This window comes from Condylostylus longicornis, unplaced genomic scaffold (assembly GCF_029603195.1).
Source record: "Condylostylus longicornis isolate FDR11 unplaced genomic scaffold, ASM2960319v2 ptg000048l, whole genome shotgun sequence".
Taxonomy (NCBI): Eukaryota; Metazoa; Arthropoda; class Insecta; order Diptera; family Dolichopodidae; genus Condylostylus; species Condylostylus longicornis.
In genome coordinates, this window is record NW_026578017.1 from 17,919,950 (window position 1) to 17,941,231 (window position 21,282).

The following is a 21,282-nucleotide window of genomic DNA, read 5'->3' on the forward strand; positions in this document are numbered from 1 at the left end:
GAAGAATCACTGTATCTCTACAACGTTTGTATACAATACTTATTATATATTATTATAATTTAAGGGAAAGGGATAGATATTCAATGTTATATTAAGCAGATGGGTGTTTTAATATATTACAGTGTTAGTGAAAATGTGATAATTGAATTAAACAGATAAAATAAATGAATTACATTGGTGCTGATTGAATTTTTATAATCCCATATATTTTTTACACAATATAGCAGCAATATTTATGAGATTTAAATTTTTAAAATTTAAATTTCATTAAATTATTGAAAATCCTATGTTAATTGAATTGAGTCAATTTCAACTGTAAAACTATACCTACAACATAATATATGTATGTATACTTATGAATAATAAAATAAAAAAAAGTTGATTAAAAAAAGCAAATAAACATAAGAATTGCTGCTGTTGAAATAGTTCTAAGTATGTTTATAGCATAAATAATATATTACATGTATATAATTGGTGTAATGTGCTTTTTTGGAAACCTTTATTAATATGCTAAGTAAATTTTGAATATTTGAATTTGTGTTTCTTTTTTATGTTAAAGTAAAAAAAAAAAATAAAAATATCGCATATTGGGAAGAATAACGGCAGCAGGCGGCCCAGTCAGAGACGAGATTAAGGACTTTCTGAATCAGCCCATTTAGAGCGTGAAGTCGGCGTAAGCAACCACTTTGTATCTCTCCTCTTCGAGGCGTAGCAAAAGTTGATTTACTACAAGAAGAGGGGATAGCACGCCCCCTGAGGAGTGCCACTTCCAACATACCGCTCGATGCATGATCCCTCAAAATGTGCCCTGATAGTCCTGCCTAACAGCATGTGTTCTATCAGAAACGCCAAGGACTCATGAATCGACGTGTCTGTCAATGCAGAATTGATTGCGCGCTAGATGAAGTTATTGAAGACCCCTTTAATATCTAAAAAGGCAATGATAGTGTACTTCCTTCTGTTCAGGGATCGCTCTAAGTAGCATACAAGTGAATACAAAGGCGCCTCCATCGACTTGACCTTGCAGTGCGCATGTTATACCGAGAACAATAGATTCGGATCTAAGTTTTTCCGTATGTGTTCGTCTAGCAAATTTTCCAGGATTTTTTATAGAAATGATGTTAGACTAATCGGTGTAGGGTCCTTTGGGGAGCTATGAGAGCTCTTCCCAGCCTTAGGAATGAAGACCACTTTAGCCACATTCCAGATCTTTGAAATGTAAGTTAAGTCCACACAGTGGACTGCTTCTTAGTCTCGATGCCTTCACGGTCTTGCAGATTTCTCCGCAGAAGGTCTTCCAGGAGAGTTTTTGCGCCTTCCTCAGCTCACTTTCGTACACCTTGAGATTATCGTTATATACGTGTCAGTCGCTTGATTCTCTGATTCGCTTTACTTTGTTGAATTGGGTCCTACAGCGTTTTCATAGGGCGCCCAACTCCACAGTCCACCATTGCGGTTTTCGTTTTCATCTTAGTCGAGTTGAACGGCACGGTAATCTGGAAACATTGTTCATAGCCTCCGTGAGTGTGTCAACCAGCCCGTCAAGTTCTCTGGTAGTGCTGGGATAAGTTGCAGTATCGCTCCCCAGGAGATCGCTTAGTGAATCTCTGTACTTTGACCAATCAGTTCTTTTGCGTTTTCTGAAAGTCCGTGTAGGATTCTGCTGAGCAGTCAATTCTAAATATATATACCGATGGTCAGAAAAGGAATGATCTTGCGAGACTTTTCAATTCAGACCATCCCAGCGATCATTTTGGAGGCAAGGATTATATCCAAAAACTCTTGCCGATTTTTAGTAATGAAAGTGGGTTACCAGCCCCTATTAAAAATTCTAAAAGTAATTCACCCCTTATTTTACTACTAAACTTAAACTTATATTTTGCTGATAATGATTAATAATTATTATTAATTTTTTTTATTTTAATTACATATTATGTATGTACATATTATTTTTTGCAACATATATTGTGCAAACCATGTATTAAATATTGTTTTTCTAACAAAATTTAATACATAATTAATAAAGCTAGTCTCCTAAATAGAAAATAAAATACTTTACGTTATACGTGATACTCTATATCACGTAATATTTAATAAGCACGTAAATAATTTCGTTTCAAAATCAACAAATGAATTTTCAACAAATTTCAATTTATTTTTGAGTAAATTTCAAATGACATTATCCAAATTAAAACATTTTATGCAATGTACATATATATGTATACGCATAAACATATAGATATAATTCTGTATGTATGTAAATATTTATAAATTATATATAAATATTATTATGTATAAACTAAAACGGCTTAATAATCGTTTGTATTAATAATGTGAATTATTACGAAAAGATATGCAAAACGTTGGACGCATATATAGAAGAGACTTTGAATAAAAACCAAAAATATTTTTACTTTTATGCATTTTCTTAATTTTATTATATTTTTTTTAACAAGTTATTGATTTTTAATATACATGTGTATATAACTTAAACGTTATATTTAAATATAATATTTTTGTTTTTGTATATTCTAGGCATATTATTATATATAAAGTGGCATATATAATTACATTAAAATACAATACAAAGTATAAATAAAGCCTAAAGCATAACTGATATTGTTATACAGAAATAAATATTTGCCGTGTGTCATTAAAATTTTTAACAAAACCCCTCTCAGTTCAATTTTATTAATTTAAATTAAAAATTATATTTTCCAAATTTTATGCAAAATACAAAATTATTTATGTATACGGAATAATTTTACGAGTATAACAATTTAAAAAAAAAAATATTTTTAAAAATAATAATTTTAAATAAATTCAATACTAAAAATATCACATAAAAATTAATAAGACTTATCTATATCCTTTACTATATGCATTTCTATAGAATAATTGTAATATCGATTACTCTTACAAATTTCATATAAAGGATTACTAATTTCATATTTTTACATAATTACTTAATTTGTTTTACAAAATTTTTGGTAAATTTTTTTTATATACATTTAGATATACTTATAGTATAAAATATATATTTTTTTCTTCTTTTTCTAAATTTATTGAAAATTAAACACCTTTACAAGCCTGATAACATTGACTTTCTGTTAAGAAATTATTTGCATTTCCACCACATCCACCAAACATAAATTCACGGCATTTCTTTGCTATTGGATCATAACTCCATCGTGGCATTATAGCACGACAAACACCTTTACGCATTGGTAATTTACAACGTTCATATGAATCATTTTTAACATCACGTGCATATGATTCATCAAAACTAATATCATCGAATAATTCTGCCATATTATTAGCCAAATCATCATAATAATCAACTGGTAAAGGATAACCATTACCAATTAAATTCATACAAATTAATAATGTAATACAAATTATTGTTATTGAATTCATTTTATACATATAGTTTAGCACAAATTAATAATTAAAATATTGGGGTACTTTTAATTTTAGTTAATTGTCAAAAACTGTTATACTGTTAGTGTTTCTTAACTGTACGTATTTTTTTTTTGGAAATTCTTTATTTTCAAGAATAATAAAAATAATTTTCTCTTTTATTTCTTTTATTTTATTATTTTTTACTAATTATATTGAAATTCACTTTTTTAATTACTTTTATAATAAAAAAAATTTTATTACTTTTAACTTTCTTTATTTAATGTTTTAATAAATATACTTTTCAACTCTTTAACGGTCTGAATAAATCTGACTTAAAAATTTTAAAAACTTTATATTTTTATATATAAAATCAAATTGCAATTCAAGGCATGCAAAAATATAAGTAGGTATGTAATATTGAACATACCTATGTACATGCGTATACATATGTATATATTAAGCTTAATATGTTAGTAAGAGTATATTGAGTAAATAATAAAATGATCGTTATTAAACCAAATCGTTAAATATAAATGTAGTACGTAGAAAGATCGCGAAGAAACGCATTCTGTCTAAAAAAGAAAAATAACGAAACCAAAATGATAACGTACGAAAAAAAATGTAAACAAAAAACCAGTTAAAATAAAAAAAATTTAAATAAAAGAAAAGAAAAATAATAAAATTGCAAACAATATGCAAAAAAAAAAAAAATTAAAAACATTCACACATTTCTTGTGTAGTGCTGCATCAATGGCTCATTGGTGTTACATTTAGGTCGCCAAAAACATTTTATTTTTTTTTTTTTTGTTTTTATACTTTTATTTCTTTATATCATATGAAAAGCACAAAAAAAAACTAGTTTTATGCAAAAAAAAAGTATTTGCCACCCAAACACTCTAATGTAATCAAATAAACTAAAGAAATTGTTGAAAAAAGTTGAGTGAAAAAATTTTCTTTGAAAATTAATAGAAAAGAAAAAATTTTCGTAGGGGAAATTGGCAAAAATCAAAATTATTAAAATATTAAAATCTAAATGGAGTTGGTTGTTTGGTTGAAGTGACAAGTGTAACAGGTCCATCGCACCCCAATTAGCACAAATCTGCTGTTTTTCTACAACTTCCCTGTGATCACTGATATCAAAATATACTAATATAATTGAAATAATGTAAGTCTACTGTTCATGAAAAAATATAAAATAACTCCTCGAGTCCAGTTCGAGGAGAAAATTTTTTTAATTTTTCTGCCTCTAACTCGTTCCTTTAATTACGTCCTCCATCTCTTCTACAGTGGTATGAGAAAATTTCCATTAGCGTGTGTCCAAATTCCATACGATACAAATTTGGTGAAATTTTCGTGATTATGTACATGTAGGTAATTGAAACAAATTTTATATTTAAATTCAAATATTTGATATTATGCATAAATAGTTAAAGGCAAGCCTTCATTGCTTTTCAATCAAGGTTAATAATAGCAGACTGTATTAGAAAGTTGGGTATATAATGGCAGCTTGTATTATTAAGAAAATCTCTACCCGGTATTTTTAAAAAATTTTTAAATCAAATGGACTTTGGATTATGCAGACGGACGAGAACACTATTTCATATCAAAAAAATAAAAAAAAAAATGTATTTTAATTGTTTTACAAAATATTATAGGAATTCAAAATATGCACTATCATTTATACATTCTCCTATACCTATAAAAGAGATAAAAACAATAAGAAAAATTACCATGAGAAAATAATATGTGAAATTCAAAAAATTTCAAAAATTTCTTGCAAAGATCTAGAAGATTCACCGCAAATACATAAATTGTATTATAAATGATTAATTTATAAAACATTACAAATATAATACTATAAGTATGAGAATGTGTATTCAATTTTTACATTTTTTTTCTAAAGTAAACTTGTAATTTGTGTTAGTATTATAAGTAAATAGACGCAATTTCCTCCTTAACTTGTTTTTGATTTTTTCAAGCGGATCTTTAAAGGAAACTAGTTTCACTATTTTTTACAACTATACTGGCAACTCGAGAAGCATATAAGTAATTCTATAAAATAGATACATACATTATATACAATATTTATATAATTATACACAATATTAAAATTACTTTTCGAACAGGCGTTATTTATAACAGCAAGCCATCAATGATTAAATAAGTCAGAAGAGAACAGAACACAATAAGTTACGAAGCCATTTAAACCTTTAATATATAAATATTTAATTGATACTAAGATAAAAAATTGCAAGAAATTTCAACAGAAGTTATAAAAATATGATATACTTACATATGTATATTTAGAATGTGTGTGTGATTTAGCTTAACTTAAAATTTGAATGTTAAAAAATAATTCTTACTTTCGAACAAATATAAAATTCATATCCTAGGTTTCATATTAGAAAAATATATAGAATACCGTTATGCCGTTAATATTCAACCAATGGTGCAGTAGAATAGCAATTCAGTCTTCTTCATTATTTTGCTTCTATGGCATCAATAAACAAAGTTATTATGAATTATTTTGTAGTACATTTACATATATACATAACCAATTTTGTCGAAAATTGAGGTTCTAAAAACAAGACACTAAGACGACATGCATACAACATAACACATACTATTTATGAGTCTAGTCTTTTTTCCCTATATACAAAACTAGACTTAGTAATGCGTAATCTTAAAATACTTATAAATATAGTATTACTAAGTAGTTATTACTTAGTCAAATTATTTTAGCAAAACCAATAACAAATGAAGTCCTCAAAATAAAATACATTGTTTGCCTGTAATTGTAATTGCAAATAAATTCAATGACCATTTTCCTGTTACATCATGTTATAGACCAAAAAACAATATTGGGAAATAAAGTATGAAATTCTTTTAATATGACAAGCATTTATTTATACATATTTTGGCTTAGGTTATCAAAGAAATTATTTCGGAGTATATTTACGTACATACATTTTTGAATTCTAAAGAATTTATATTTTATACCATGTTTGGATAAATCAAATAGAAGTAAACTTTTAAAAAATTACCATCAGTTCGGTTGTAGGTATTCAAAAAAAAAACAAAATAAAGCTACGTGACTTGAAGTTAATTTACATATCATGTCATTTCTATTTTATGACGTGTGGTTTTAAATTTCGGTTTCCTTTCTTCTTCATTTCGTATAATATGCATTCATTTAATTCGTTTATCGTTTTTCCCCTTGTATTTTTTTCCACTATATGTGTACATACTTTTATATTGATATCGAATGAATTGTAAATTATTGAATAAATTATTACTTTTACATTGCGAATTTCAATGAAAAAAAAAAATATTTTTTAAAAAATTTACTCTATATACATACTTATGCACATACATACACATAATATTTCAATTTTGTTTATGATTTTGTAGACCGTGTTATTTTAAGTAATGCGTAAAGGAATTTCCCATAAATAAAAACGAAGTATGTATATGAAAAGAAAATAAAATAAAAAAGAATTTTCAATTGCATAAATATATGTGCACATTTATGTATATATATATATATGAACATACATATGTATGTACATGGGTTGCAAATATATATACCCGTATAAGTAAAATCATGACGCAATTGGAAACGCTGATGTCTACAAAATATGTGCATGATGATTAACATGCATGCACATCAAGAAAATTCCAAGATTATTACAAGAATGGGTGATTCTAAGACAGACAAAATTTCTAATATTAAATAATTAAAACCAAAATTTTAGGCTTATTTTTTTGTACATCTAAAAAAACAAACTTTCCTCAGACAAAAAAAAAATAACACAAAATTTAATTTAGACCAGAGCAAAGTAAAATTTAAAACGATAACCAAACTAGTTAAGTTAATTAATTTAACTAGTTAATTAGTTTAATTTAACTATGGAATAATTTAAGGTAAAAATATTAAAATATTTAAAATATAACATAAATACGATTACCAATCTGAATCCTGATTATGACACAATTATTGATTGAATCCTGATTTAATTTTCACTCTTGAGATGCGTTTGGTTTCTTTTGTAAAATAATCTTAAAACTGTTTGATTGTAATTTTAATAAAATTTATGCTCTATTTATTTTTAATTAATCAAAAAAAAACTAACAAAATTACAAAAATGTTACTCATATTTTTTTTTTCAAATATGTTGTCGGAAAATAAATTAATTTTTAAATAAAGTTGGGTCAAACCAATGGTTTGTATTGTAGCACTTTTCCCTTCAGCAAGTGAAAATTCTGCTTTTAAATACAGTCTATGTATACCTATCAAACTATTAAAATTATTTTCATTCATATACAAAACTATTTCTAGAATTGCATATATTTAGGATGACGCATATATGCAGTGTTTGAAATAAAGCAAAAATTAATATAAAAAGGGGTTAACATAATGCTCGATTTTAAGGTTTAATTATGTGAGTTAAGAAAAATAATTATATTTTTTAATTTCATGGAATTTACCGTTAGCTTTTCATGTTTATAGAAATTTGAAAAAGCTTGCGGTTTCGGAAATATAAGGTGTCAAAAATTCAAATTTTACAAATTTCAAGAGGCCATAACTTGAGAGGGGAAGGAGATGGAAAAAAATTTTCTTCTAACGAAATGAACTATTTGTTAATGTCTAAAAGCCCATAAAATTTCAAGCTTCTACAGGCTGGGGTCTAGAAAATAAACGACATCAAAAATTTGGAAAAAACGGACTTTAGATAACGGTAAATTTGAGCGGCCATTTTGTTTTTCTAAAGTTAACCTTTAGTATACCCCGCTAGGGGAAGTAAGCCACTGCCTTTCTGCGTTTGCAAAATTTGAAAAATCCTTATGGTTTCATTGCACTAAATAGTTAAAGAATGGCATTTTTAGGGTTTTGGGGGGGTATAACTTCTAAAGGGGGGGAGATAGGTAAAAATTTTGTTCCACGAAAATAAGTTTCTAGTAAAAATCTATGTACGTACAAAATTTCAGCTTTCTATCTTCAAGGGTGTAGAAGTTTTGTAAACAGACACACGGACGGACGGACGGACGGACGGACGGACGGACGGACAGAGTGAAACTAATAAGCACTTTTTTTTCAAAAATTTTTTGGAAAAGTGCTAAAAACGAATACTCGTAAAACATTTAAAAAAAAAATGTATGCACTTGTTTACATGTTCATAGATTTATTTTATGTTACGTATATGTAACTATATAATATATACATGTATGTAATAATATAATAATGATAGAAGATTCATTCAAATATGAACTTAAGGAAATAAAATGAAATTTGATATTTTTAGTTCATCGTACTATGTGTAGTATAGACACGTACATACAAAATTTATACATACATAAAAAATAACAAACATATGACGGAAGTACCATTTTTTAAAATTTACAATAATTTCTCTAAAATTTTGTATGTACGTCATCTAAGTACTGTCATCTACATTGCATATAAAAATAATATAGTTTTAACATTCGCAATTAAATATTTTGTTTAAAATAATATTTAAAATAAATATAAAAATACTATAATATGGTGAATCCATCGCAAAGATTTCTGAAGGCAAATAAAATTAAAAATTCATCGTCCTAGTAGCTTTTTGTTACGCAGAACATTCGTTAACCACTTCCTTTAATTTAACATCCTAACCCAATTTATAACGGCAAAAAACTATTTTAAAGTGTACTCGTATTTTATGTAGTGAAGCAGTTATACGTGGTTTTTAGTTAGACGTAGATCAAGAAAGCTTAACAATTTAACAGGGTATAAATGCAACTGGAACTTACAATATTCATTTTATAACATTTTTGAATTTTTAAAAATTCCTTTTACAAACTCATTTCCTTTAAATATAACACTTCTATGGAAAGAAAAACATGGATTCTATTGAAAGCATACTAGAAACTTTCTTTAAAAGTATTGAAAATTTAAAAAATCTTTAAATTATTAAACAACTATAAAAAATGCATTGTTTTTTTTTTTAATTTAAAATAATATTCTTTGTATTCTTAAATTAAATTATAAATATTAAATATAAATTAAATCAAATCATATCAACTTTAATATTTTCTTTTACTATAAATTTTAAATTAAAGAATTTTAAATATTTTATTTTCAAATTTGTGCAAATCAAATAAAATAAATCATATTAAATTAAACTTAACTTTATTATACCAATAATTGGAAAATTAGTACAAAAATACTAGAATAACAATGAACACATACATATATATGTATATAGAAAAAAAATATAAATTATAATTAAAAACCTAAAAATTGAGTAGTATACCAATATAAAAGTTTATTAAACTTTAATTATAACTTGGTCAATACAATTAAATGTAAAAAAAAAGTTAAAGAGAAAAATAAAAAATATTTCCACTTTTTGTTTTTTTTTTTTTGTTTTGCAAATAATCAAAACAAATAACAAACGTTTCATATACTATTATAAAACCTAACCTAAAAATGACTACTCCATTATTTTCGATAAACAATAAAAACGTAATTTTCAAAAAAAAAAAATTATTTATTTTCTTTTTGTTCCTCTTAATATTTTCTACTATTTTTTTCGTTTTTTTATTTTAGTTGCTAGCTTTTTGTTATTTCATGTTTTTGAAAACATACAAAATTTTGTAAAACAAAACAACTGCATACACACATATATAATTTAACTTAATATAATGAAAATCCTTCAAAAAAAAAATATACAAACAAAACCTCACACAAAAATCAAAAAAAAAGGGAAAACTTTTTCTACTTTTTTTGTTGTTCTTTTTCTTTATATATGTATATATATATATATTTTCAATAAAATGCAATGCTGAAATCGGCAGCTAATACTTATTCATCAATCAATTGGCTAAATCAAATGTAGCTGAAAATTGACCAACAATGTATAACAACCCACACAATATGAAAAGAGGCAGAAAATAAAAATACAATAAAAACAAAAAAAAAAAATAAAGAGAAATATAAAATAATATTGGCTATTATAGCGCAACACAAAAATAAAAATATTTCATTTCAATTGTAAACGAGTTACCAACCAATTTCACGTCCTTAAATAAAAAACAAATAACATACAATATACACAGAAAAAAAATTGATATATATAGAGCTATAGATATGTATATGTATGTATATAAAAAGTGTAAGTATGTAAGTTTAATGCAAATTTATTATCATAACAAAATAATATTTTATAATACGTTTATAATATTATTATAATATACATTATAATAATTAGTATTTATGTTCACTTAAAACAAGAAATAAAAAGGTACTTCTCACCAAATTTTTTACTTCGTTTACACCGTTAATAAAAACGATGTCCTTTCAAAAACGGTTTGTTTGAAGCTTCTATCTTTTTTGGAACGAAAGTTATAAGCAAAGGAATTATGGTATATAAAATATTTTCTTAAAACACAGACAGGTTCCGAATTGAAACTATATTTTGAACAAAAATTTTAATTGTTTTCGACCGTCTCCCCGCAATGTTATATAGCTCCTAACTTGTGGCTGAATAGCCCTGTTCATATTTACATATATATAAAGGTATAAGTTTTATATTTTGGTTTCCACAATAATAACAATTACCGTTTGACGTATACATACAAACAAATGTCAATTTAGATCGAAACAACCATTTCAATAGCTTCCATACACAATTCGGAAAACAATTTACTTATTTACAATACGAGTATACCATGATTGATGCTAGTTTGTATACTCAATGCTCGTAAACGAATTTTGCAACGACACAATATGCGTAATTACAATATGCACAATTGTAATTAAAAAAATACTTTTGTCATATTATCCGAAATCGCATGCAAGGGCTACTCTCAAACTTGACACGAACAAATTAAATACCAAAACCACCATTCTAAAACAAAATATTAATAGAATCCTTTTTCACAGCTTATAATTTAGCTATTCAAGAATATGTACGTATATGAGTTTCACAAAGTTGACACCAACAACTGTATTTTTTCTTCGTTCAATAATAAATTATTATATTCTGTTTTAGAAGAAATGTTGTTGCTATTCAAAATATAATTTTCCTCTGTATACCGAATTAAAACAAATTTGAGTAAAATGTTTTCAAATGTATTTGAATGAATTTAATATGAATTTTCACTTAAACCAAACTTAAATCCATAATATAACGTGTAATTTAATAATTAATATCATTAAAGGGAATTTATTGTATCTGAATATTCAAAAAATTTTAAGACTGATTATAAGAATGTTTCATATTTTTTAGAAATTTTATATCATAGTTTGTTAAATTGAGTATATATACTTATGTAATTTATATTTTAATATCAGCCAATTTTTTTTTAGCCTTTAAATTGTAAATGTAAGATTTTTAAGCTAGAGATCCAAGTTATTGAATATAAATTCCAGTTCTTGAAATAGCGTTTTTTCTTTACATGATAATAGCCGTAATTTATTTAAGAAAATTATTCACAATAATATTTTTCCAAAAGTTAAAATTAAATTAAAATTCATTATAATATTATACAATAATTTTAGTAAAATTTTATAGATTTATAAACGCGATAGCATAAATAAAATATTTAATTAAATAATTCAGTTTTACAAATAAACTTTTAGATAAATTTACAAAAGTAGCTATTACATAAATGTATATTCTTATATTCAAAACTCAATTGAATTTCTCACATATTAAATATAATACGAAAGAGCGAAAATATAAAATTCTATACAAACTTAATATAATTATTTTGAGAAAGATTCTATTGTATAAAACTATTATTAAAAATATTCATTTAAAAATTTTAAATAATAATATAAAAAGTAACAAGCAAAAAAAAAATAATTTTTCATATCTTTCATTTTATATAAATACGTATAAAAAGACAAAAGCAAAACTGTTATACCAATTCATATCCTTATTATATATTATATTTGTGAACACACGTATTTGTATATATAAGTACAAAAATCCATATAACATTTAAAAAAAAAGAAAATCAACGTTCTTCTATTTTTCTATTTTTTTTTTTTTTTTTTTATTGTAAAATTTCATTTTCAAATACACATCCTTATCTTCACAAATTAATAGAATGAACAGTTATAATATGATTGTATTTATTTATTACTTTTGGTTTTTACTTGTTACTCTTTACTGATCAAACCACATAGTATATATGTATGTATGGATTTATAATTTTCATAATATCTATACATTTTACATATGATATACAATAAAAAAAAGTGATATGTGATTTCAAAATTTTCAGGATACGGAAACACGTACAAAGAAAAGTTTTTCTTTAACATTTCAAAAAGAATAACTATATAACAGTTTAAAACAAAAAAAAAATAATAATATTTTTTATGTAATAGTAAAAAAAAAATAACAAAACTGAAAGTCATAGCTTGTTGGGTGAAGGAGGCATAGACAATGTAGTGTACTTTACTGGAATAAAGTAGATCATATTTATTTAGCACATTTCATAATTCAATTTCCATTTCTTTTATCTTGAATTAGTAAACATTTGTCTATTACTGTGTAAACTTATAAAGCAAATTATTGAATTCAACTGAGTTTGGACGTTTTTCTATATACTATGAAAATTTAATGAGTTGACTTTAGACTGATTAAAGTCTACCAGATAAACTCCAAGTGCAATAGAATATGTGTAATAAAATTAGGAAAAATTATTGAGAGCAATATTTTTTGTATATTACTCGTATTAAGAAAAAGTACAATTTTATATTCTCAGTATTTTTCTCCCGACAATAAGACTCTGCATACTTCGCAGTTCCAAATTGTTACTGCATAAAATTTCACATCTATATTATTATCTTCAAAAGAAAAAAAATTAACAGAAATAAAAAATAAAAAGGATTCAACACCTGTTGCTGATATCCTTCTCAAGAGAAATCAGTCTTTTCTTCTTTTTTTTTTTCAATTTAACAATAATTTGTATGTATAGGGAATAAAAATATGTACGTTAATTTTATATGTGCATACATGTATTTCTTGTATGCATGCGTTTAGTACTCGGCTTCAATAAAAGAAAAATATAAAATATACTTGCATGAGCAGTATTTTATATATATATAAAAAATACAATTATATGATTTCAAAGTTGTGCGATAATTGAAAAAATTGAAACAAAAGATTTTTCTTATTTTGATGGTAGAAAATTTTATAAAAATACAACATTAATAAAACAAAGAACAAAACTTTTTTTTAATAACACCAAAAATAATGAAAAATAAACTTTTATTCTTTATTTCTTAGCGCATCGAGAAAAAATATAATAACTATGCATAATATTATATTAAACAAATACATGTCTTAATAAATAATTAAAGGGCCCGGTACAAAAATGGAAAAGAAATAATGTGCATATGCCACGTAATACAACGAGCCCCAATAAAATGTAATGAAAATTATAAGCAAAACTATAAGTTTTATTGAGGCATAATATTTGCATTGAAATATAACGGTAAACATATAATCTTAAAATATTTTTAAAAAAAAATCCTTCATATATTCAAAGTATACTCGAAGAATACATGTATGTTAAAAACATATATGTATTTGCAAGACGGATTTTAAGCCGGTTTAGATAAGGCTGATCGTCTGTTTGTACAAATGATACAGTATCCATATATCAATAAATGGTTCATAATGCTAATGATAAGAAATTTCCGTATTACTTTTTAAGCTGTATGATAGCTATTCCAACTAGTGTCTATATCGTACCTAAATTCAATTTGGAATAACCGTCGTACAATGTAAAAGAAAGTCTTGTTGTTAGAAAACAGTACTTTTGGTACCTGTATACATAGTTATGTATAATGTAATTCGATTTCCTCACTGTAATATAATATTTTCGTAACAGGGTAATTATTAAAGTAACAGAGTAATTGTGCATAACGTATATTACGTTCATGCAATATGAATATATTATATTCATTGTGTTCAAATACTCTTTTCTTAATATTTTTACAGTACGACTCTATTCACTTTATCCTTTGTCGCCCTTTATGCATGGTTCGACTGAAAATAAGATGATAAACCAGGAGTAAATCTATATACGATATTTATATCTATATACGATATTATTTTAATCTATGAGGTTACAAGATTTGTAAAATCTTTCTTGTTTTTTGCTTTATGTTCCCTTTTTTAAACAGTCTGATTAAAGTTTTTTCATAACATCGAAAATCTTGCAAGAATTTCCACAAAAAAAACTTATTTTCACCATTTTTAGATTTAAACACATAAGTTTTATTAAAGTTTCCACATAACTAAGTAAATACACGTTTAATTACATGCAAATAAATTGCACGCAAACTATGCCCTCGTTATAGTGTTTGGTCAACAAGTGTTCAATTTACTTGCTTACTATTTTACGTTTTTTGTGCTACAACAAGCTTTATAAATAAATTTAGTTGCAGTGTTTATTTACATATGTATCTACATAAGTATATACTTATGTAGATACATATAAATTCGACTTATCCTGAAATATCTGATTTGAAGAGCACTTCCAATATTTGCGGTTATAATTTTTGACTTTTGTCGACATTAAGTTTAACGATACCTTTTTAATTTAAAAAATTTTAAAAAATTTTTTATATTAAATTTGTATCGTATACAAGAATATTATAGTATCGTAAAAATTTTAAAAAAATGTATTATAGACACAAATCATAATGATATTGGTTTGTGATTATGATAATTATTAAGTCGTATTTGTCAAGGACACAATCCAAATATGAAGAAAAACAATTATGTATGTACAAATATTTATTTCTAAATAAAAAAATTATTTATTAAAGCAAAAAAATTATTAAAATGAAAACAATATATAAAAGTTAAGCGTAACTTATAGTATTTATATATGTATATACCCTTTCAACTGTTTTAGAATACACTTAGTCTGCTAAATTTAGAGAAACAATTAAAATCCATCTCCATTTTTCATTATTTTTGACATTTAATAAAACGATTAGTCAATTAACATTGTTTCTCAACTGACGGCAGCTCTGAAATACATTAAAGTTGTCAAATTAGGTGCTATCATTACCCATTTGTTTTGTTTAGCTTTAGTATAGCTTGTTTTGAAGAACGCGCCGGCAAAATAATTAGAAATATTTTTTGAAACAGTAGCATTATAATCTTTTATTATTTATTAAAAATACAAAAAAAAATCATAATGGTTGAGCCAAAGACGAGTAATTCGACTACAACAGTAAAAAAAAATTCTGAGCCTGGAATAGCTCCTTCAAGAATAAGAGTAATCAAAAAATACAAAAGTTTAATGAACAATTATACCTACTATAACATTTATTTTTGTAGACCATAATGAAGTCCACAGACGACACAGAGAAAATCAGCACAGAAGGATTACACTTAATGACAAAAGCAACAGTAAGTCTAATAGAAATTAAATTGTGAAAATTTGAGCAAAGTTAGCTTATCTAATCAAAATTTTCATTTTAGGAAATGTTTATACAATATTTAGCCAAAAATTCTATTAAAACCAACACAACTCTTAAATATGAGCATTTATCACAACTGGTCAATGAACAAGAAAATTTAGAATTTTTATTGCAAATTATTCCACAAAAAATTACTGTAAAAGAATTTAATGAAATTGTTAATAGAAACGACAAAGATAGTGAAGAATCCTCTTCCGAATCATCATCAGAAGAAGAAGAAAATCAAGCTAAAAAAGCAGTTAAAAAATAGTATTAATAATTCGTCTAGGATTTAATAAAATATTTAATACTTTCTTATAACGAACTTCTTTTCGATAATGCAATTATATTACAATAGTTACCATGAGAAAATTGATAGTACCATATACATACCTACTTATTTGTAGACAAAGGTCATTCCAAAACACGTTTCTTAATTCTTTTTAAGTGGTCTTATGTTCGATTTTGTTTAAGAAAATAAAAGTTTTAAATTGAGGATATTTATCTCACAAAACGATTTTAATCAATGATAATAATATCAAAATTCCTATAGTAAAATTCGCACACAAAAAATAAAACAAAATTTGAGATAAGTTTTCTAAATCTGTTTGGATTTTTTTGGAAGTAGGAAAATAATTCGTTCTTTTAATAACTCGTTTATTTTTTCTTTATTTTCACAATTGTTACATTTTTCTTTCTACTAAATATAGTTTTATAGCAAATTATTAACAAAACAGTAAATGTTAAAAGAGGTGCTAAAACCAATATCGTCAATATATCTAGTAAATAAAAATTATACCAAGGCAAGTCTGCTCCTGCCGACCTTAATTGTGGTGCTCCTTTATACTTTATGACATATTCAATCCAATACATTGCACTTTCCATTGCAGTCCTGGGCCTATCCCGAAATATTTGTGATATTCTTTCAGCATTTTCCCTGTAATAATGATTGTTCAATAGCTCATTTAAAGTTCCTTCAAAATCTTCTCTTGTGAATGTTTTAAATTCTATTGCTTTTCCATAACCATATTTTTCAGCTTTTTTCATATTCATAGACTTAAATTATAAAATTATATTTTATTTTTTATTGCCATAGTCATATAGCATGTTAATAAATTACTTGATCACAATAAATTGGAATTCCCAGCATTGGAACTGCATGATAAATTCCCTCTTGAGTACCCATTAGACCTCCATGTGTAATAAAAATTTTAGTGTTTTTATGAGCTAAAATATCATTTTGTGGCAACCATTTTTTTACGAGTACATTTGGTGGAAGCTTAGGTATCTTATCATCTTCCCACTTCCAAACAACACGTTGTTTCATATTTTTAAAAACATCTAATATAAATTCCAATTTTTCTTTTGGCAAATCAGCGCTTCTGACATTTGTTCCTAAAAATATTTTTAATGTTACGTTGTAATTGTATTCATAATTATGTGATTCTTTTACGATGTACATATATGATCGTCATAAAAATTATAATTATTTTAATTAAAATACACTTACATAGAAGGTACCTACATATATATGTACATATTATATGACAAAATATAAAAAGTTAGAGTTTTGGTTGAAAATTTATAAGAATTTACCTAAGCTGAAGTAAATTGCACCATCCACAGCACCATCTAAAAACTCTTTTATATCTTTTGGAAGAGGTTTTGGTTTTAAAATATGAACACCGCCCACAGGGATCATTGCTGGTACTGCCGGCCTTGGAGTATTTAGAGGTATATAACTATTAAGAAGCATTAATGAAATATTTTTTTCCATTTTTGAAACAGAAGGAATTTCAACTGAAAGAAAATTTAATTTAAAATATGCAAATTTCCAATTTAAGTGCAATGGCGCCCCTGTATTGCGAATATTCAAAATTTCAAGAGTAATTTCATTTTTAATATAGAAATTTGATAATATGTACGCACATACATATCTTCAAAGTTAATTTCTTCAAGTTAATACTGAAAAACAACATAGACTACTTTTAGCAAAAAAGATTTTTATTACATCAAATATTCGTTTTATAGGCCCCCACAATTCTTACTTACTTGGCAAATGTGAGAAATATTTCTTTACAAGTTCGTCTTGTTGTGGAAAATAAATAATTTCTCTAAAATAATCTTCATAAAGGCTGAAAACAGTATTATAAATTCTTTCTATAAATGTCATTTTATCGTCAAGTGGCATAAACGTATGTGGTACAAATGACCATGGTGTAAGTACACCCATCATTTGACTTTGAAAATTTGCATAACCAAATGTGCATGCTGTTATCACAGGTATTTGATACTTAATAGCTAAAGGTAGAAATGCTTCTTGATAAAATTGCTCTGCCAAAAGTAAATCATATTTATTTATTGTATCAGAAGCATTGATTATTTCCTGTACTTTAGGTTGTTTCAAAGCATGATCAGTTGTTGCTACTCCCAATATTTCTAAAATTTTCATATAACCAATTACATCCAGTTCACTTAGATCAAATATTGTTTTAACACCAAAATGCTTTGTTACTACAAAACAAAATTAATCAAATACATATTTTGTAAAAATAGTTTTTAAATAACTTACTGTCAGTCCAGAAATCATAAACTGGTTCTATAAGAATTTCTTTATAATTAGAAAGCTTTTCATTGATAGGAAATGCTGTTATTAAAGTTATCTAAAAATATAAGCATAAAAATATATAAATAAATTATATATTCAGAACGGATTATATGTAAACAATCCCTTCTGAATTACCTCATGACCCCGCCGCGTTAATTCACTTATTATAGCTTTTGTCATCATAAAATGAGATTTTCCAGGGAAAGCAAAAACTGCTAATATTCTAGCTCCTTCACCCAAATTCGCGTATGAAGCTAATATTAATATCACTAGTCCAAACCATAATTTGAGCTTCTATAAATAAATAAAATTATAGAAATTAAGAAAAAAGACAAGTTAAAATTCTTTTTGAATGAATTTCTTTTTTAATAATTAAAATTAATTAAATATCATATTCATTCTATATGAGCTACATACTGTGTGCATGTAATTCAACCCACAACCTTATATTAATCAATAAAACTTATTTTATCGAAAATGCTTGTACATTATTTGGATAGTATTTGAGTTATTTTTTTGATATAAGTTATTAATTAATGATTATTTATTTAAGACAGCACCTAATATATTCACATACATATTTAAATAGAAATATTATGTAAATAGTAAATATATTAAAAATTCATAAGCTTTTATTTTCGGAATTTTTAACTTATTTTTAGCAAGGAATACTCAGCATAATAATAAACTCTTATTGTTCCAATTATATGTTATGTGGTAACAGACTTCAAAAAAATATATTTTTCTAGTGTGTCAGTATATTTTCACAGGTATTAACTGTTTTTAACTGATTTCGAAAATTCTCTAAATATTCCATAGATAAATGATAAGTAATCGAAAATAAAATCATATCAAATTACATATATAGCACGCTTAGAGTTTTGGTGAACCAAAAAAAATTCAATTAGTGTTTAATATAGTACATACAAATAGTGAAAATGTACTTAAATATGTAATTTATAAAGATCTAGGAAAATCTCCAAATATTTCTCTAAAAAGCAAAAAAAAAAATAAAACACTTATAATATCCGGATTAAGGGATTGTTCCCTGACAATATTCAGTTTTTTAATAATCAGTTTAAGGGCTAAGCTTTAAATATGAAATAATAAATTTTTATTCAAATTGTAAAATTAAAGAAATCTGCCATGTAAACTGTATTCTATTTTACCTATACAAATTGTTAAGTACAATTACGATTATATTATTTAATAACATATTGAATTTAATTTCAATGCAGTAACAGTCTCTTTGATAAGAGTACAATAATATAGCAACAGTACGTTAACACAATTTCCTGAAAATGCTTATCATACTTTTTAATATTATAGAACGGATAATATAAAACTAATGCTTGAGACGCACGTGTATAATTTATATCACTGTATAAATATTTTAAAACACTTCTACACTTTAATATTAGAACTTTTAAAATTTCAATTAGATCTGAAATTTGAAATTATAGTTCACTTTATTGGTTTATTATTATAAATACCGCAACTTTGTTTAACGAAAAAAGTATAAATAACACAATTGATTACAGAAATTCTTAATTTTTTTTCTTGTTTTATAACAATTTATAATTTCAAGATTGTTTTTTATAACTTAAATCACAACATCTAGTGGGCCAAAATTGAATTTTCTAATCAACAAATTCAATTATTCGTATTTCCTTAAACTATTTTTTGAATTACTTGAATTAAGTTTAAAATTTTTAAAAATAGCTTTATCACTATATATTCGTTATATAAAATTAATAATCTTCTTTATTTAATTTTGTAAAATATTTAACAATTTTCTAACAATTGCAAAATCAATTAAATTCAATTAAATTTAATTTACCATTTTATCACTATATTTTCCTTTGAATAGAAAGAAAAACTATTTAAATATACGTATATAAAATAAATAAATAATTAACTATCTCTATATTATACGCTCATCTATACATTCACCGGTGCTATTAGAATAAAATAAAGTTCTAAACTATTTTAATATTCTCAATTAGAAGCTAATATATATAGGATTACCTTGCTCAAGGCAAAAAAGAAATTATACATATACACGGGCAAAGCTTTTTAATACTAAGTTCCTATCTACTATCTTAATAATACGTAGTCATCCTAAACAAAAAACGGAATTTGCAAAAATTTATTTAAATTGACAAAAAAAAATAATTTAAATTACATATGTGTATGCAAAATGTTTTTGAGTAATATCACGAACACGATATATTTGAAGATATTTATTTGAGTTCAAGATGCCAACGTTATTGAAACCGAATCTCATATTATGTAATATTTAATTAGATCAGGTAAATTTAGTTAGATGTTGGGCATACCAAATTATTTTTAAATGTTTTTATTTATATCACAACTTCAAAGTTTTAAGTACAATTCTTAATTGTTTAATTATAATTTAAGTTAGTAGGGGCGTGTACATACGATATATATACTTGTCGTATAATATACAAGTATATATAGAAGAGATTTAAATAGTAAACAAGCATAGTGTACTAAGAATATTAATAAGAGTAGAGCTTCAAAAGTTAGATATATTAAAGAACAATCGACATGTGTGTCAAATAATAATAGCATATAGTTTTAGTAATAAGCATGTCGTAACTTTGTAAATTTTTATATTTGAATTTTAAAATATGTAATACTCGTATAAGTGTTAATAGATCAACTATATTTAACGCTAGCATTTTATTTTATTTTATAGCACATTATGTATAGAATATATACATATGTTATTTTTTTTACTATAAATAATTCAGTCATATTGCCTTCA

The 21,282-nt window shown here is 24.9% G+C and overlaps 3 protein-coding genes across 3 annotated transcripts; 1 reads left to right on the forward strand and 2 right to left on the reverse strand.

Annotated features, from left to right (window-relative positions):
- Positions 1 to 3,001: 3,001 nt before the first annotated feature.
- LOC129610895 (PI-actitoxin-Afv2a-like) lies at positions 3,002 to 3,375 on the reverse strand. The gene has a single exon (XM_055523679.1). The coding sequence runs from the start codon at positions 3,373 to 3,375 to the stop codon at positions 3,073 to 3,075; it is 303 nt and encodes a 100-aa protein (XP_055379654.1). The 3' UTR covers positions 3,002 to 3,072.
- Positions 3,376 to 15,529: 12,154 nt separating this feature from the next.
- LOC129611208 (chromatin accessibility complex 16kD protein) lies at positions 15,530 to 16,303 on the forward strand. The gene is made up of 3 exons (XM_055524202.1): positions 15,530 to 15,699; positions 15,762 to 15,833; positions 15,906 to 16,303. The coding sequence occupies exons 1-3, from the start codon at positions 15,619 to 15,621 to the stop codon at positions 16,152 to 16,154; spliced, it is 402 nt and encodes a 133-aa protein (XP_055380177.1). The 5' UTR covers positions 15,530 to 15,618; the 3' UTR covers positions 16,155 to 16,303.
- A 237-nt stretch (positions 16,304 to 16,540) lies between these two features.
- Positions 16,541 to 20,585, reverse strand: LOC129610931 (UDP-glycosyltransferase UGT5-like). The gene is made up of 7 exons (XM_055523761.1): positions 20,520 to 20,585; positions 18,627 to 18,785; positions 18,456 to 18,546; positions 17,936 to 18,397; positions 17,480 to 17,683; positions 17,004 to 17,278; positions 16,541 to 16,939 (listed from the first exon to the last, which is right to left on the reverse strand). Exons 1-7 carry the CDS (start codon positions 20,547 to 20,549, stop codon positions 16,541 to 16,543), a joined length of 1,620 nt encoding a protein of 539 aa, XP_055379736.1. The 5' UTR covers positions 20,550 to 20,585.
- Between the last annotated feature and the right edge of the window lie 697 nt (positions 20,586 to 21,282).

Coding starts and splice junctions, on each gene's coding strand:
- LOC129610895 (XM_055523679.1), bottom strand. CDS start 3,375: ATGAATTTAATTGGTAATGGTTATCCTTTACCAGTTGATTATTATGAT.
- LOC129610931 (XM_055523761.1), bottom strand. CDS start 20,549: ATGTATAATTTCTTTTTTGCCTTGAGCAAG. Junction 18,547..18,626: donor TAACGCGGCGGGGTCATGAG/GTAATTCAGAAG, acceptor TTATATTTTTAG/ATAACTTTAATAACAGCATT. Junction 17,684..17,935: donor ATATTTCTCACATTTGCCAA/GTAAGTAAGAAT, acceptor ATTTTCTTTCAG/TTGAAATTCCTTCTGTTTCA.
- LOC129611208 (XM_055524202.1), top strand. CDS start 15,619: ATGGTTGAGCCAAAGACGAGTAATTCGACTACAACAGTAAAAAAAAAT. Junction 15,700..15,761: donor TAGCTCCTTCAAGAATAAGA/GTAATCAAAAAA, acceptor TTATTTTTGTAG/ACCATAATGAAGTCCACAGA. Junction 15,834..15,905: donor ACTTAATGACAAAAGCAACA/GTAAGTCTAATA, acceptor TTTTCATTTTAG/GAAATGTTTATACAATATTT.